General features: G+C 43.2%; 1 protein-coding gene across 15 annotated transcripts in view; it reads left to right on the forward strand.

Moving 5' to 3' along the window:
- Nucleotides 1-16090, forward strand: part of LOC125014488 (unconventional myosin-IXAa-like) — a 120330-nt gene extending 104240 nt beyond the window's left edge. For 4 of the 15 annotated variants that reach the window (XM_047595578.1, XM_047595579.1, XM_047595584.1 and 1 more), the window contains 22 exons: nt 721-1022; nt 1423-2586; nt 2959-3043; nt 3280-3483; nt 4964-5061; nt 5134-5237; nt 5458-5675; nt 5918-6034; nt 6154-6342; nt 6535-6582; nt 6690-6801; nt 7538-7599; nt 7959-8151; nt 8678-8806; nt 8940-9045; nt 9313-9444; nt 9750-9873; nt 10506-10559; nt 12050-12070; nt 12299-12534; nt 12742-12884; nt 13212-16090. In XM_047595578.1, coding sequence (XP_047451534.1) covers nt 721-1022; nt 1423-2586; nt 2959-3043; nt 3280-3483; nt 4964-5061; nt 5134-5237; nt 5458-5675; nt 5918-6034; nt 6154-6342; nt 6535-6582; nt 6690-6801; nt 7538-7599; nt 7959-8151; nt 8678-8806; nt 8940-9045; nt 9313-9444; nt 9750-9873; nt 10506-10559; nt 12050-12070; nt 12299-12534; nt 12742-12884; nt 13212-13597 — 4227 coding nt within the window. In that variant the 3' untranslated portion in view covers nt 13598-16090. The remainder of the gene's footprint in view (nt 1-720; nt 1023-1422; nt 2587-2958; nt 3044-3279; nt 3484-4963; nt 5062-5133; nt 5238-5457; nt 5676-5917; nt 6035-6153; nt 6343-6534; nt 6583-6689; nt 6802-7537; nt 7600-7958; nt 8152-8677; nt 8807-8939; nt 9046-9312; nt 9445-9749; nt 9874-10505; nt 10560-12049; nt 12071-12298; nt 12535-12741; nt 12885-13211) is intronic. The other 11 variants (XM_047595581.1, XM_047595591.1, XM_047595582.1 and 8 more) reach the window with 8 other exon arrangements.
- Nucleotides 16091-16347: the final 257 nt, after the last annotated feature.

Genomic DNA, 16347 nt, shown 5'->3' on the forward strand with positions numbered 1-16347 from the left:
TTGCTATAATCTCCTTGCCTCTGTAATGGCACCATTCATACTGGGTTTCTTCAGGAGGAGCTTTCATGGTCCATTAAGGCTTCGACTTCAAAGGCTCTGACTGTTTAAGCACTAAATGATTAATAGATAGTGCATTTATTCCAGATAGATAAAGACAATGTGTCTTGATATTGTCTCTGTTATAGATTATGTTCATATATGCCCTCACAGCAGTTTTCAGTCATTACTTTGGCCATTATTAGTGTTTGTATGTAATATACATAATGAACTCTGATGGATTTTTTAATTTGAAATGAGATTTCTACCAAATTAACACACATTAAAAACTCACTGGCATACTCAAGAGTAACGTAAGATCTTCTCAAAATCAAAACCAGAAAGCCGGTCGCAGAAGAAGGTAAGTAGAGCCGGTAGAAGAACCGTCTGAGGGATAGTGCATATCGCCACCTAGTTTGGAGGAGGAGGACATGTTCCCGTCAGTTATTCAATTTTCTCCGTTGCATGTAAACTGGGACAAGCACTATATTCAGAAAGTCGGATTTTGAGCATAGCTCGATTAAGCTCTGCATGTAAACACACTGACTGTCACTTGTCACTGAAATGCTGGGTGCAGACAGGAATGAAATAGAGTTTGAACTCGAACTATTATTAAATTAATCTGGATTCAAATTCTTTGAGATGTAATTGCTACTTTTTCATGCTCCTTTCCCGTTTCTGCAGCGATGGTGGCGGCACTGTCTTCTCAAGCAATCCGCCATTGATCTGAGCATAGAGGAGGGGGCGGTGGTGTGTCTGCAGGCGGCTTGGAGGGGTTACAGGGAGCGCAGGAAGTTCCTACACTGGCGGGACTCTGCCTTCATCATACAGAGGAGCTGGAGAAACTGTCGGCGTCGTAGGTCTCTGGCTGCTACAACAATTCAGTCAGCCTGGAGAGGATTCAAGGAGAGGAAGCGCTACTGCAGAACGTACAGGACGGTGACACAGCTGCAGGCGATTGGCAGAGGATACCTAACACGACTCAGGTGAATGAAAGACCTGAGCAATGGGTCTGTGTTATTTAGTACACACCTGGTAGACAGGTATATTGTTGTTGCAAACCTGTCTGCAGCACAATGTTTGGGCAGATACATGTATTCTTTTGTCAAGTGGATTCATGCAGGAACACCCCAGAAAATTATACTATTTAATTTAATGTTGGCGTCTTTTAGATGATACCTCATGTTTTAGTTTTCCTGCCAATTTTCTCTTTGAGTTCACTCTCACCTCTCTCATAATTTCATTTTCAAGCATAAATCCGAAGAAACTCAAAATTGTGTGCATAGGTTTTTGTCAGTCCATATAAAATCCTGCAGTTTTCTGTGTGTTTTTAATTGAGATGTATGTCGATGACACTTTTGTCTTTCTCACAAACATTGTTTTCAGGTTTACAGACCTAAAGGAGCAACATGAGAGACTGAGCAGACAACCGAGTCCACCTGCAGAGATTGATGCAGGCACCGTGGAGGACCTCCCTTCTTCAGGGGGTGGGGGTTATGTGCAGGATATCACTTTAGAAATATCTGAAAACTCTAATGTAGCAGAGACTGAAAAAGAAGAGGACTCTGACCGAAGTAGGGGCATAGATGACACTAGCCATAAGACTCGATCAAAACGAGAGAGCAGACGAATGAGAGAGCTGCAGCAAGCCCAGTTCAGCTTGGAGCTTCACAAGGTCCGAACCACAAGTGTTGGGGGTTCGCTGCAGGACGACCTGGACCCTAAGCTACAGATACATTCACCCCGGGGGTCCCCAGCTAGTCATGGAAGTTTTGAACTGCTCAGTGTGGAAGACATGGAGACTGAAGGCCCTGGTCCCCAGTTGATTGCACCTCAGGAACAATCCCAAACTCTTGATACTGAAATTCACGATGGGCTGAGAGACTCCAACTTTAATGAAAAAACTGTGACAGAGCTACCAAACGAAGTGGAGGGGCCAAGGGCAACATTTTATATTGCTTCTGACCAAAGTCCCGTTCATGAACCAAAACATGAAAGCCCCATAAAATCACACAAAGAAAGAAGGGAGTCCACAGGTCGAAGGCCTGTAGTGGTGTTGATCAGTATGCAGAAAGAGAGTCCTTTGGAGGAGGGAGAGCTGCTGGCAGCCCAAACCCTTGAAGGAACTTCTCAAACAGAAGCAGCCAGTCCTCAAATGACCCCCATTGGAGGTTTGGAGGTGGGATCAGAGAGGGAACAGCCTCATGGGATTTCTACCCAGGCCAAAAGAGACTTATTTGGGTTGGATAAGTTTTCTATGCCCCCCTTATCAAACACTCGTGGGGAGAGTCAAGAAGCTCCAGGGGTTTGTTCCTCAGATGTGGACATCCAGCTTGTCCCAGAGCCAAAGTCCAGCATTCCCACTGCTCTCCCCAGTCAGCAGGAAAGGAAGACGATCCGGCCTGCACAGGAGGCCCCCAGCCCAGTCCTCGATACCAAACCTCCAAAAGCCCAGAAGAAGAGCTCCAGCCAGACTGTGATTGTGAACATGGTGGAGAAACCCTCCAACTCTGTGTTCTCTCCTCCTAGACGCAAGCTGCCATTCTCCAAGTAAGTGAACTCTAATGCTGACAGATACAGTATATTGATAGTAGTCTTTTCTTAGCATGGCCTAGTTTTCTGCAAAAGTCTCAAAATATATTGTTGCTGTTCCAAATACTGTGTGCACTTGCAATGACACTTATGAAATACCCCATACAATCAACATAGGTCCAACATAAAGTCAAGGGTCTTTTTAGATTTCAAGATTTTGCACAGAAAGCAAAAATACTTTACAATGTGTTATTGAGACAAAAAGTATTTAACCACATGAAGCAGGATTATTTGAAGACTGTTCATTTCCACTTCCCCCAACTTTCTTAGCGGAGGGTGTCAGTTAAAGTTCATTTGAGTTTTTTTTTTCAATGTGTTTGTTAATTTCAGGTCAGATAAGGACTTGGTAAATCAGGAACGGTCTCTTTCCATGTACAGAGATGACTCCAAATCTCCTGGATCCAGAAACAGAGAGGTAGGACACGAACATGTGCACACAGCTGCACGCTCTTCGCATGCACGTCATTTTCACATCACAGCACACTGTTATTTTTACTTTGAATTTACCTCATAAAAGATGCATTGGGCTTCAGTTGGGGGTTACAGAAATAACATTTTACATATTTTATTTTAAGTGAGTTCCAAGATTTCATGCATGAAAACAGAAACACACACACAAGCACATGGCTGATCTGTTCCTGTGCCTGGAAGCAGGTGGGCCGCCCCCACCCCAAAAAGAAAGCCAGAATGTCCCGGACACGGTCTGACTTCCTCACCCGCTGTAACTCTGAGGGGGCGACACAGTCGGACGACGATGATGAATACTACATTCCCGCCCACTCCTGCACGCTGCCCCCTTCCCTGTCTCCCTCACGTGCCCACCCCGAGGTTGACTGTCACAGTGACTCCGAGATGGTAAAATACCGGATCTCCAGAGGTCCCTTGGCCTCCAAACGAGTTTCCTGTCCACTTTGGTCCCCCCTTCCACCCTTTTGGACCTGGCCACCTGGCAGGGGGAGGAGCTTTTTAACACTGCTAACCTCACTTTTTGCCATACCATTTCACCACTGTTGGACCAAACAGAAGTTTCTCCGCTAATATGCTAGCTCTTGTGGTACAGTACTGATGTAGGTGAAAAGATCTATCACCTTCTGCAGTGAATGGCCTTGCACGTTGCTTTGGTGGCTGCTGGTTTTGAGAATAAACCCAGGCTGCTGTAAGCTGCTACTTCTAGAGATCACTTCCTTCATCATTTCACATAAAACCAGCTCATTCAAGGGATACACCAACATTCTGGAGTTATATCGACAGCTTTCCTTCAATCAACTTTTACTACTTCCTGCAGTAAAAGGGAGTTTTTTCTTCTTCACCACTAGTCAGTATTTTTTTTCATGTATTCAATTAAGTGACCAGACTGTAAAATCAATGAAATGATAAAAAGCACCTGTGGTGATATTCTTAAATCCCTTGTTTTGTCAGAAAAGAAGTTCATATCTCAGATGGGTCTAATTTACAAAAAAAAATTGAAAGCCTTAGTGTCAAATCAACACTGTCCTAAAGCCATGGTTCTTTTAAAATGAAGCTTATTTCCATTTATTTGGCATTGTTACTGAACAGTAACTAAACTAAAGCAAGTCTCAAATAATAATCTCACTGCTGCTGACTTCCACATCCAACTAAATAAAAAATGCTCTGAGTAGATGGGTGAAGACCACATCTTCTCACAGTGTGGCAGTTATGTTGAAGGAAAGCTTAAAGGATAAAACCCCAAATGCCAGTGTATTAAAGTATCCCTATTGACTTTCACGTCAATCAACCAACAAAGTCACAGTACTCATTCAGGGGTTGTATTCAAACATATTGTGTTCTCATGTCTTGACCTACATCAACCAACTTGTCCTGAAACTGCATGCTGGAATCCATGAAACCTCGACCAGAGTAACTTCTCACTAACAACGTTATTTTCCTAAAGGAGTATGACTTCTGTTTCTCTGTCACACACTCTTAGAATTAGCATGACTCGTGCTAATCTTCCTAATTTCTTAGATGACCTCAGATGAAGTAGATGTTTGTGTAATTTATCATTTATCAGTAGATGCAGTGGTGCTTTAGTCTGATATGATTTACTTTAAAACAATGTGACATTCTTCGTTCTGTTCTCAGTAGAATGTTATAGCAACCCACAGTATCAATCAGTAACATAGCTTCACCTTCTATACAGCATGTTCCTCAGTGGCCCAATACAGAACCAACCAGTATTTAACAAGCTCCACCTATCAAAATCCACAGCATCCGGGACCTTTCTGAAACCTGAGGCTTATCAGGCATAAGGGATGAAGGCAGATTGATTGCGTGTTGTGCTCTGTCTCACTCTGCATCATTGTTTTCCCAACAGTCATCTCACAAAGACCAGAAGAAGATCCATAAGACCATGTCATCAGGAGACCTGGGCAAGGTGGAGGTCTTGAGGAAAACCTCCAGTCACGATGGAAGGTAGGTCTACAGAACACTTTTTATGGAAATTTTTTGCATGATTTTTCATTGTTTGTTTGTTTGCGCATTTAGCAGGATGAGAGGGAAGATGCGATTCTGGAGTAAGACGAAACACAGCGAGAAGAAACTGTCGAGAGAGAAGCAAGCCAGCAGGAGTGAATCTGTAGAGGCACACGGTAAAAGCAAAAGATGCAAAATGGGTTGTCTGTAGCCATTGCGTGTAGATTTACACACACGCACACAGTATATGTACAAATCAACACAGAGTTCTTAAGGGGAAACAGAAGAGCAGCAGAAACTATTAAGAATGATAAAAGTTATATTCAAAGAAATATGAGCTACTGTCTTAAATTCCTGGATTAACAAACTAAAAATGTCCTGTTCTTTGCCCCGCAGAAATGGTGTCTCTTCCTCATAGTCCAGATTTGGAAGCTGATTCTCAGGGGGTCAGGGACAGTAAGGAGAACAAGGAGCTCTCTCCCAAAATGAGGAGGCGCCGCAGCGTGAAGATCAGCAGCATCGCTCTGGAACCTGCTCAGTGGCAGAACGACGCTCTGCTCATCCTCTCCTCAGCCCACGACTATCGCAGCATGAACGACTTCCTCATGAAGAAGGTCAGAGGACACACCTACCTAAACTCACACATGATTGAGCTTCACCTGAACTAAATGGCTCTATAGGTTAAATAATCCTGCATGGTCTCAAAGACAGTTACAGTGAAAAAAAACTGAGAGAAAACATTTAGAATTATTGAACTAGGGAGGACCTCTTTTGTGGTTGCTCTTGATAGAAGTTTTAATGCATTGCATTAGGATGTGTCCAATCTTTGAATATTACTGTTAACCTGTCCCTCCAGATTGCTGACCTTGATTCTGAAGACAGTAAAAAGGACACTATGGTGGACGTCGTCTTCAAGAAAGCACTTAAGGAGTTCAGGATCAACATCTTCAACTCCTACTCCACCGCTCTGGCTGTGAGTCCTTCTCCTTTGCCCTCAGCCGCTTGAAGCATAACGTGACATGTTATCCCTCCACTACTGACTTGTCTTGTCAGTCATTTGAGATGTGAAAACACCTTTTCACTCAATTCCAGATGGATGATGGGAGGAGTATCCGTTACAAGGATCTGTACGCGTTGTTTGAGCACATCCTAGAGAAGACCATGCGTCTGGAGCAGAGGGACTGGAGTGAGTCGCCTGTGAAGGTGTGGGTCAACACCTTCAAGGTCTTCCTGGATGAATTCATGACAGAGTACAAGCCCATGGAGGGAACCATTGGCAGGGTATGTTCAATAGGACAGCAAGATTTCATAGGCTTTACATTTAGTTTGCAGATTGCAAACAAGTGGAAAATTGTAAATATATGTCAAGTTTAATGCCAAGTATATAGCACATGAAAGTAATGTCTATACTTTTATTTATTTTATATATTTAATTATTTATGAATTCATTACATATGCTGCGCTGTCTTTCAGGCTCCCAAACGTGAGCGAAAGAAGTCAAGGAAGAAGGAAACTGATATTGTGAGTCACAGCACTTTTGTAGTGTGCTTGAAAATATTTGGTATTAAAAAGAGTACTAACTTTGATACTCGGTCTGAGCTGACTGGTGGTCCTGCTGCCCCCTACAGGTGGAGGAACACAACGGCCACATCTTCAAGTCCACCCAGTACAGCATCCCCACCTACTGCGAGTACTGCTCCTCCCTCATCTGGATGATGGACCGAGCGTGCGTCTGCAAATGTGAGCATCAGTCAAAAAGCAAACCAAAAGCACACATTTAGAAGCTCTAATAATAGTTAAGGGAAACAGAAGATGCTGCAGAGTTTTACGTTATTCATGGTGGTAATGTTGACAACTACAGTAACGGGATGCACTGTCACAAAGTGAAATATGCATAGCAGATTGCATATCATACCGTATACCAGGTATTCAGCGTAAAGTGACTAAATTGTCACTCTTCAGTACATATTGATAACATTGTCCAAACGCCAAGTGCTGTAATTTTTCTGTCAGCATATGTGCTTTTGTATTCAGGAAAGTGTAAGGATCTTCACGTTTGCCCAGGATAACACAGAGACACATAAATATAGACAGCAGCAGTTCCTAATGCTTCTCTAACTCACTTACCCTCAGACACACAGGTTTTATTTCCACCCACATGGCACATTACTGCCCCTTCTACTCCTTCTACACACACACACCCCCACACTACACTCCCAAACTGAAGACACTTTGCCTGTGTGTCTGAGTGTCGGCAAAATTTGATTAAACCCCCCGCTCCTTTCATAAATCTGTCTTCTATCTAGTTACAGAGCTCCATCTGCACTTTCTGGCGTCACTTCCACTCTCCTCTCTCCGCCCGCCTCGGCGCTTACCTGAGTCAGTGAGGCTGCGACTGACTGCAGCTGCTGTAGTCGTGGCTGAGAGGAGGTTGTGGAGATGCCTTCATTCTGACTGTGTTGTTCTTTGTCTGCAGTGTGTCGCTACGCCTGCCACAGGAAGTGTTGCTCCAAGATGACCACCAAGTGTAGCAAAAAGGTAGGTGGATCACTTCTGGTCCTGTTTTTAAGATAGTACAGTATCTCATAGGTGGTAAACTTAACAACAGTTGATATGGATGCCACAGCACGGTTACAATCAGCCTCTTTTTATTATATGTCTTCGTGTCGTGTGAGTAAAACTGCCTGGGAAAAAAAGGAAAACAGTTCAACATTCATGAGAAAGGGCTTTCAGTATGTTGTGATAGTTTAGGTCAGTTACAGTAACAAACTCTGCTCTTTGTGTCTCATTGCAGAAGAAATTAGATCATTACATGTTAAAAGAAAGCTGAATTCACAGGAGGGCCTTCGTTAATGTGGTGCATTTCTGTGTCTGTGTATTTTTTTTTTGTACACAAGTACGACCCGGAGCTGTCGTCTCGGCAGTTTGGTGTGGAGTTGTCCCGGCTGACCAGTGAAGAGCGTACCGTGCCCCAACTGGTGGAGAAACTCATCAACTACATCGAGATGCACGGCCTCTACACGGAGGGAATCTACAGGAAGTCGGGCTCCACCAATAAGATCAAAGAACTGCGACAGGGGCTGGACACAGGTGGGACTGGCACAGACCAGCGATGAAAAACACATCATTATCGTTCATATATCTGACGCTCATTATCAATAATTTATTTATTTGCAGTGAAAGCAATGCTACCAAATGCACAGAAAAGTGAAAATGTTGTGTGAACCTGCCATGCTGGTAGGTCTGTAGTTGGTAGCATGCTAACATGTTGGTTTTAGCAGGTATAATGTTTACTATATTTACCGTCTATCTTAGCTAGCATGCTAACAACATTGCTAATTGCAATGAAGGCTAAGTGCAGATGAAACAGATAGGATCCCGTAACTCAGAACACTGGATAAACTGGTATTTTAATGATTAGAAGTTAAAATGTTACCAGAATTTATCCCATTTAATCCAAACTCTGGGTTCTATAAAGCATCTTCCGCCGTTACTGATCGTTACTGATACTATATATATAGACCAACAGTCCATCCATCAAGACAAAGTAATAAAATGAAAAAAATACCACAAGGGATCTTTGGTTAATTTTTCTGAACTCATTTCTTTGCCCTAGATGTGAGCATCGTAAACCTTGATGACTACAACATCCACGTCATTGCCAGTGTGCTCAAACAGTGGCTCCGTGACCTGCCCAGCCCTCTCATGACCTTTGAACTGTATGAGGAGTTCCTTAGAGCCATGGGTAAGCTCATAATTGTCCCCTCGGTGACTCTTTATTGCTATTCTTCAGTTCAGAGGCTCCTCTGGCTGGGAGGCAGTTTGGAAACACGCACATCCCTGAAATATGTGGTGTGGTTTTTGTTTTCTCTTTTCAGGTCAGCCAGACAAGCGGGAGATGATCCGGGGCGTGTATTCAGTGATCGACCAGCTCAGCAGGACTCACCTCAGCACACTGGAGCGCCTCATCTTCCATCTGGTCAGGTGAGTGATGAAATGAGAGTCAACATCAGCAGTGCAGCCCCAGGCAAGACAGCCTGAGTCTGAAAATTTGGTTTTGAAATAAGGTCCGAATGTTGTTTTTGCCCTCAAAGTGAAGTGTCAGCTTTTTTAAATCATGGCTGCAGTGGTTTCAGATTCTCTGTCAAACACGCAGGATTCGCTGGTCCTGTCAGTGGTGTGTTTTGCGAGAAAATGTGATATGGTCTCGAAGAATTGGGATTAAATATATCACGTTGTGGTACGTTACAGGATCGCCCTGCAGGAGGAGACTAACAGGATGTCAGCTAACGCCCTCGCCATCGTGTTTGCTCCCTGCATCCTTCGCTGCCCCGACACCATCGATCCGCTGCAGAGCGTCCAGGACATCAGCAAAACAACAGCGTATGTTCGGAGACAATTAATGAACCAAAAATTTCTTCCTCTTTTTTGCTCTCACTGTTAAGCCTGCTGACAGTAGTGACAAGTACAACAAATGTTGGTTGTACTTCAGCATTACTCTGTATAAATCGTTATAGTTCTATTCTGCCTGGTCAATTTCTCTATATGTACAGTAAATTCTGGACAGCATTACAGCATTACTAGTTTGGAACAAGCTGTAGCTAACTTTAAGTCTCTTCATGTACAAACGTAATACATGACTGCGCCTGACTATTCACATCTTATCTGAATGTATCTGTGGCCTGTAGGTGCGTGGAGCTGATCATCAACGAGCAGATGAGCAAGTACAAAGCTCGTCTGAAGGACATCAGCAGTCTGGAGTTTGCAGAGAACAAAGCCAAGAGCAGACTGACCCACATCAGGAAGTCCATGGTAGGATTGGGCTAGAGTTACACTAAAGATGATGAGCCTGAATATTTTTTCACAGATGTCAGAGAGGTGGATGTTTTTCTTTCTGCTTGTTTCGTTCTCTTCATCATTTAAGTGGACACAGTTTTCAGCTCTACGAGCAGCTGGCATGGTTTTCACACAGCCATGGCAGGAGTTCATTCCTCTGTGTTTCTTTACATCTTTCATCAACAGATTTTGCTGTGTTTCTCTTACACGAGCAAAAAAAAAAAAAACGAAAAAACACACTCAGCGGGATGCACTATAAACATCCAGGCTAAAATAAACTTTCTGACAAATGTCAATCGGAAACATGATGCTAACTTGTGATTCCCAAACCTCCTTTAGCACCCACATGTGTCTGAACTTTCCAAGTACGTATGGTTTTATTGATTTGCAGGTCTAGAGATATCTAGAGTTGATAAAACCTGTCAACATGAGGTTATAAAGTGATGGAACGTTTTAATGTGTCCTAGATCACATTCCAACCTAGTCAGCTTCACTTTAAACATCTTTTGATCTGCAGTTAACTAAATCCACACTTACACAATGATTTTCAGCACTCCTTAACCCTAATATGTCCTTCCTTCCTTCCTCCCCTCTACCCCTCCTTCCAGAAACCTGTACTAATTGCTGTTAGGTTTATGAGCATAACCCGCACTGCCACCCCGGTATGTATGCCCCTGTCACACCATGTGCCCTACCACCACCAGTCCTGTCCTGTCCATCAGTCTACTTGATCTGTCCACTCATGCTGTATGGTCACAGTACTCGTCACGTCTGTCTGTCAACTAATTCTTTGTTAGGTGTCTGCCGCTTCGTTTGTATTGTTTTTTTTTTACCAATGACTTGATGAACCATGTAATATTGCCCTTCACTTAACTGTAAAAACAAATTCCACGTCCTTGGTTATTAGTAGTAGTTCAATCTGCATACACTTGGAAGTGAAAAGAAAACCAACTATTGTTGTTCTGAACACAGGTAGAAATGGTTTATTTTAATGTTGTAATGTGGCAGCTTTGTCACTTTTGCTTGGACTCTTCATACTTTTTCACGCTGCGTCTGAAATCTCACACTATTCTTTTGTGTGAATTGACAGTAGTGCGTATCGTTTCTTCTTGAGAGCCTCTTTGCCAGTTGGAGGCTTGTAACCTTGGCAACCCACCAGACTAATCTGTACTGCATCGTAGGATATTTATTTATGTTGGCAAATTATGCTCATAAAAAGCTGGAAGTCAGTCTCCAATAACCAATTGTACAAAAGTTGCAATTAATCACAAATGTCTGTGATTAAATCAATTAAGTGATTAAGTCAGTGTCGAGATGCCAGATTAGAACATGCAATTTGAAGTCAGCATTAGTGCCTGCTATCTAGGTGCATCTCCTAGACTGTGAAAACATCTGTGATCTCCTCCAAGATTTCAGATGCAGCATTAGTCTTGATCTCATCATGGCTTCAGACTTAGATTTTTGTATTACTGTTTTTTTTTAATAATACACATTTTTTTTCATCCATTTCTTTTAAATTTACATAACCTGCTCTTTCACACAAAATATGCCACATTGGGACGGCTGAGACGACACCACACCAATGTCGTCAGGCTGGAGTTGTCCTGGTCACAGTTCTGCTTGTGACCTAGCTAAAAAATAAGATTTTTTTCTCCCATTAATAACTGACAAAAATCCAAAGAAACCGATCATTGTGTTAATTAGCCCATGACTTGTATTCAAATTAAACAGCCAACCGTCATCATGAAGTTAGTTTTGAAGCTAATTTACTAAGCTAACAATCTTGACTTGACTTGGTCTAAAAAACTAATGTTTTTCCAATAATGTAACCTGTGTTGCTTTTGTACATTTAGCTGCTGTGGTGTTATTGTTTTGTTTCTGTGGATATTAAACCAAGCTGCTAGCCTAGTTTGTAGCTACACATAGATGTTCCAGTTAGAAATAAGAGCAGTGCTTTGAAGCTAGTGATTCTGTTCCTGTGGGTAAGTACTCAGATACAGTATTTAGAATTTTTAGACCCATGAGCTGTAATTGTAGTTTTGTATTTGCTCTATTTTTGGTTTTGGTGGACATCCGATAGAGTTGGAGTCTATCTGTAGCTTTACTGATCGCTCTGCTTTCTGTTTCTGCTTCACAACGTGTTAACATGCAGCCTAACACAGCTAAACTTAAGGTAAAGCCTACATGTGAGTGTGTGTAGATGAAGTTGTGTTTGTGTGTGGAGATTTGTAGTTTTTATTAGCAGTGTTGTTGTTAACTGTGTACATGTGAGTACATGTATAGTCACTATGTATGTGGACAAAGCATCCAACGGTGTCTACAGTGACGCAGCTGTCTCTCTGTTCAACAGACATCCACCAGTAACACACTCTGTCACTCTGTGATTTGTGTAAACCTACAGGGCAAAGGCCGTGTTCAGCAAAGCAGCACCCACACGCCCTCACCCCCCCTCAGCCCCAGAGCACCTCACATGGTCGATGGAGACGCAGCAGAAGAAAGTGGAGGAGGAGGAGGAGGAGGAGGAGGAGGAGGAGGAGAGGATGCAGCAGACGCCGGGCTGAGCGAACAGCAGCAGCTGGCCATGCAGCAGGACGAGCGAATCCTCACAGAGCAGATCGAGAGGCTGCAGAAAGAAAAGTACGCCCTTCCATTTGTTGTGTTATTTCTACGCAAGTTGTGCTTTCCTCTGACACGAGCTGGTATCTGTTTATTCCTTCTTGTTTTTTAATCAGTTCCTACCACTTGTGTGTTGTATAGATTAAGGACACACAAAGCTGCATGGCAAATTAAATATCAAAGCTCAAATGTGAATAAGCTGATTTGAGTGTGTGTGTGTCCCTGCAGGGAGGAGCTAACGTATGAGATGCTCATCTTGGAGCCACGGGCATCAGACGATGACACTCCTGAATCTGAAGCCTCCATCGGCACGGCAGACAGCTCGGAGAACATCACCATGGAGACGGAAGGAGCCACATCTGACCCCTCTGGTGTGTGTGTGGGGGGGTTTACCTCCTTACTGTGGTTAAAACAAGTACTCCTGGAGAGCAATATTACTCTCAACATTATAACTTTGATTTCACTGTCCATTAATGATGGCTGTGTTTCAAGTGATCAATGTCATGACTTCATTACAGCAGTTTAAGTCTGTCAGTCATATTTCATTCCAGTTTTAAAATGATGACAAGACAAGGCCAGGATTGCTTTATCTGGAGTTCAGTGGTGCCCCACTTCAGACTGTTAGATGCCAAAACCAAAAGAAAAATAACATCTACACACCATCTAATACCTGTGAACCCCTGCTTCTCTCTCCACAGAGCACGGCACATACCGATCCAGAAAGTCAGATGCGAAGGGCAGACGAGCTCTGCGCCGGCAGCCCGACTCCCAGGACTCGGCAGACTCCACTTCCACCATCTCCTCCTACCACCCCTCCTCCTCTCTCTCCTCGAACGCCTCCGGTTCTCCGTCCCCTCACTACCGGTTCCGCTCCTCCTCCTCCGGGCCCCTGCTCACTTCCTGCGGCTTGGGGGCCCCGTTGGCGGAGACGGAGGAGGGACAGAGAACCGGCAAGACGCGCCACAGGCTCAGGCTGAGCCGCAGCTCACCGCGCGAGCCCTCCGGAAGCCACCGGAGGGATTCGGACTTTGGCTCGGGGCCACAGCAGCTGGTTCTGTATGGCAGCAATGAGTTCATGGTGTGATGCTGAAGGAGGAAGGAACACCGGGCGCCGCCTGTCCGAGTGCCGGAGGGTGAGTGAGAAGGGGAGGAGGTGGGGTCCGCGGTTACACGAGGCTGGCCGCGGGGCGAGGTTCACGTGACCGCCGCCCCTCCTCGGTGTCCACCCACCTCCTCCCTCGGTCCACTCAAATCAGAAAGCCGCGTGAAGATGAGAGGACTGGAAACATGACACAGACGGTCATAGGAAGAGGACCGACGACTAATGTGAACGGCAGAAAGCTGGAGCAGAGGGAAGTGAGAAGACATGGGCGACCGTGTTTGTTGTTGACCCTGCTGGTGGGGGTCAGTGAGAGGAAAGAGAGGAAAAAACACACACACACACACACACACGCACACACACACCTGCAAAGCCAAATCTAACCATGCCCTGTCTTTATTTTGTAGTATGAGGGCAGGTGGTTGACTCCACCCAGAAGAAATGTAGCCATACTGACTGAACTGGTGGACGTTTTATCTGTGACCAGCGCCAAGCTAAGTCTGCTTTTCACGTTTACACAGGACACACCAGCCACGAGGCTGCATGCTTCTCCATCACACTTTCTCCTACGTCAGTTTGAAAAGACTGTGTTGAAACCTGTCAGATATATGTTACATTATTATTATTATTATTAATTAATTATTATTATTATTAATTATTATGTTACAGAGAAAATGTGTAAATAGAAAGAAAGTCCAGTGCTGCTCCTGGGTTGTTCATTGTTGCTAATTTTCTATTTTGCAAAGTGAAGTGTCATGAATTCAGGTTACACTTTTGTTTCTGTGCTGTTTTTTTTTTTTGTTTTGTTTTTATACTCTGTTCAGTGGTCAATTTATTTTCTTTTTCATTTAACAATGAACAGAAACAGTTTAGGGTGTACCCCTGACAAACAATGGAAGGAAAAGCTGCCGCTCACAACGTTGTGTGTCGTGTGTCAGTCAAACATGACCTGACGTGTCAAATGTCAGTCTGCCGTAAGTGTTTTTTTGTATGTGAACTTTCCCCACCACCTTCAGTTTTTCCTTCGGTTTGATTCAGAAACATCAGTGTTACTGCGTTGGGACTTGAATTTTTTAATATATAATATTGCTGTATTATAGGTGTTGTTGATATCAAAGATCACGTGTTTTTTTTTTTTTTGTCAATATAATTTCATGTTTTGTTTTGTTTTTTTTCGTTGAAATGAAAGCCATTTTTTCCCCTCCTTTCCTGTCTATATTTGTGAGCGTGTGTGAAAGAATGAATGAGTCCTTCGGTTGTTTCATCCCTCACGTCGTGCATGTGTAGCCTCTACTACACACACTTACACTAGTGTTTCTCATGGACGCTCTACATGTAAGGGATAGAAGGAAAAAAAAAAGTCAATTAAGTGACACTAAAACTTTCTGTCTGGAAAAAAGTTTCCATTAATCTGAGTTGTATTGCACCTGTGGGGGAAACTCTTGCACTCATCCACACACTCAGACCGTCCATGATGTCCTCTGAGCCATACGTAATCCTCTCCTCTCCCCCTTCCCCCCGACCGTAGCTCTTCCAACCTCTTCTCTCCCGACTCTGCCTGTGAAAACGTAGCATTTAATCTAACCAGACAAAAAACAAGTAGCAACTAACTCAGATCGTCCACGTGTTTCTGCATATTCTGTCTCTGTCCACACAGTAACCGAACAGTCAGTGTATTACTGGGTTTTGTGAGCCTCTACTATACTCAGTAGCTTAACAGCAATGATGTCTCCGTACTAAAGCTGCAATATCTCTCCTTGCTTGCTGCGCCTTTGAGCAGACACCTGTGAGCAGCCGAAATCACCAACACAATCAGTGTTACTCGACTTTACCTTGAAGCTGGAAGTCTTAGCGATGACTGTGCTGATCTCAGACTTAGTTGTTTTTTTTTTGTTTTGTTTTTTTTCCCAACAATTTAAACTGTAGAACTGTACAAAAAGTTATCCTGTTTTCAGAGGTGAGCTGATAGGACAAAACCCGCCAGATATCTTTGCTCTGATATTTGTTGGGATGGTGTTTGTGGTGTGTGTCCGAGCTGTCCACATGGCATTCTGCAAAAATAAAAAAAAATAAAAAAATAAATAAAAAAAAGAAAAGAAAAAGAAAAAAGTGAATGTATCTGTCACTGGAAGGCATGCTTTGCTTTCTCTGGTTGTTCCTCTTTTATACACAGTGTATGTACTATTTATGATCATGCTTTTGGGATGTACATTGGTTTAAAAGAATCTGTTATAAAAGGTGTTATGAGAGGATATATTATCCTGTGTACGGTTCATTATCTACTATTAACCATGGCGACATTTTAACGGGCCACAGTCAGTCATTTTTGTGCTGCGAAGCGGAGAAAAAAAGAAAAAGCATTGGTGTCTGTCTGCGCCACTCTGGACACGGTTATGTATGTATAAGGTGCAATTTGTGTTACGTTTCTTTCTCTTTTTTTTCTTTTTTTTAATGATATAAACATGTCTATGGTTGTAAGAAAAAAAAAGACTTTATGGGGGAAAAAAAAATCATCTGCTTATTAAAAAAGCAAAAGTGCAGCCAAAAATGAATGAGTTGTGCAATCTTTTCTTTACAGAAATGCAGGTTTTGTTTTTAACGCAGTAGTGTGCCTTCTTTGCAGCGCAGCCACACAGTTGCAAGTGTAAAACACACACTTGCAGTTAATGCAGCATGCATATTACAAGCTTGTTCGCCATGTTTACCTACACACTGACCGGTTATGTGAAGCTTTT

The sequence above is a fragment of the Mugil cephalus genome, chromosome 10, assembly GCF_022458985.1.
Source record: "Mugil cephalus isolate CIBA_MC_2020 chromosome 10, CIBA_Mcephalus_1.1, whole genome shotgun sequence".
In the NCBI taxonomy this organism is placed as follows: Eukaryota; Metazoa; Chordata; class Actinopteri; order Mugiliformes; family Mugilidae; genus Mugil; species Mugil cephalus.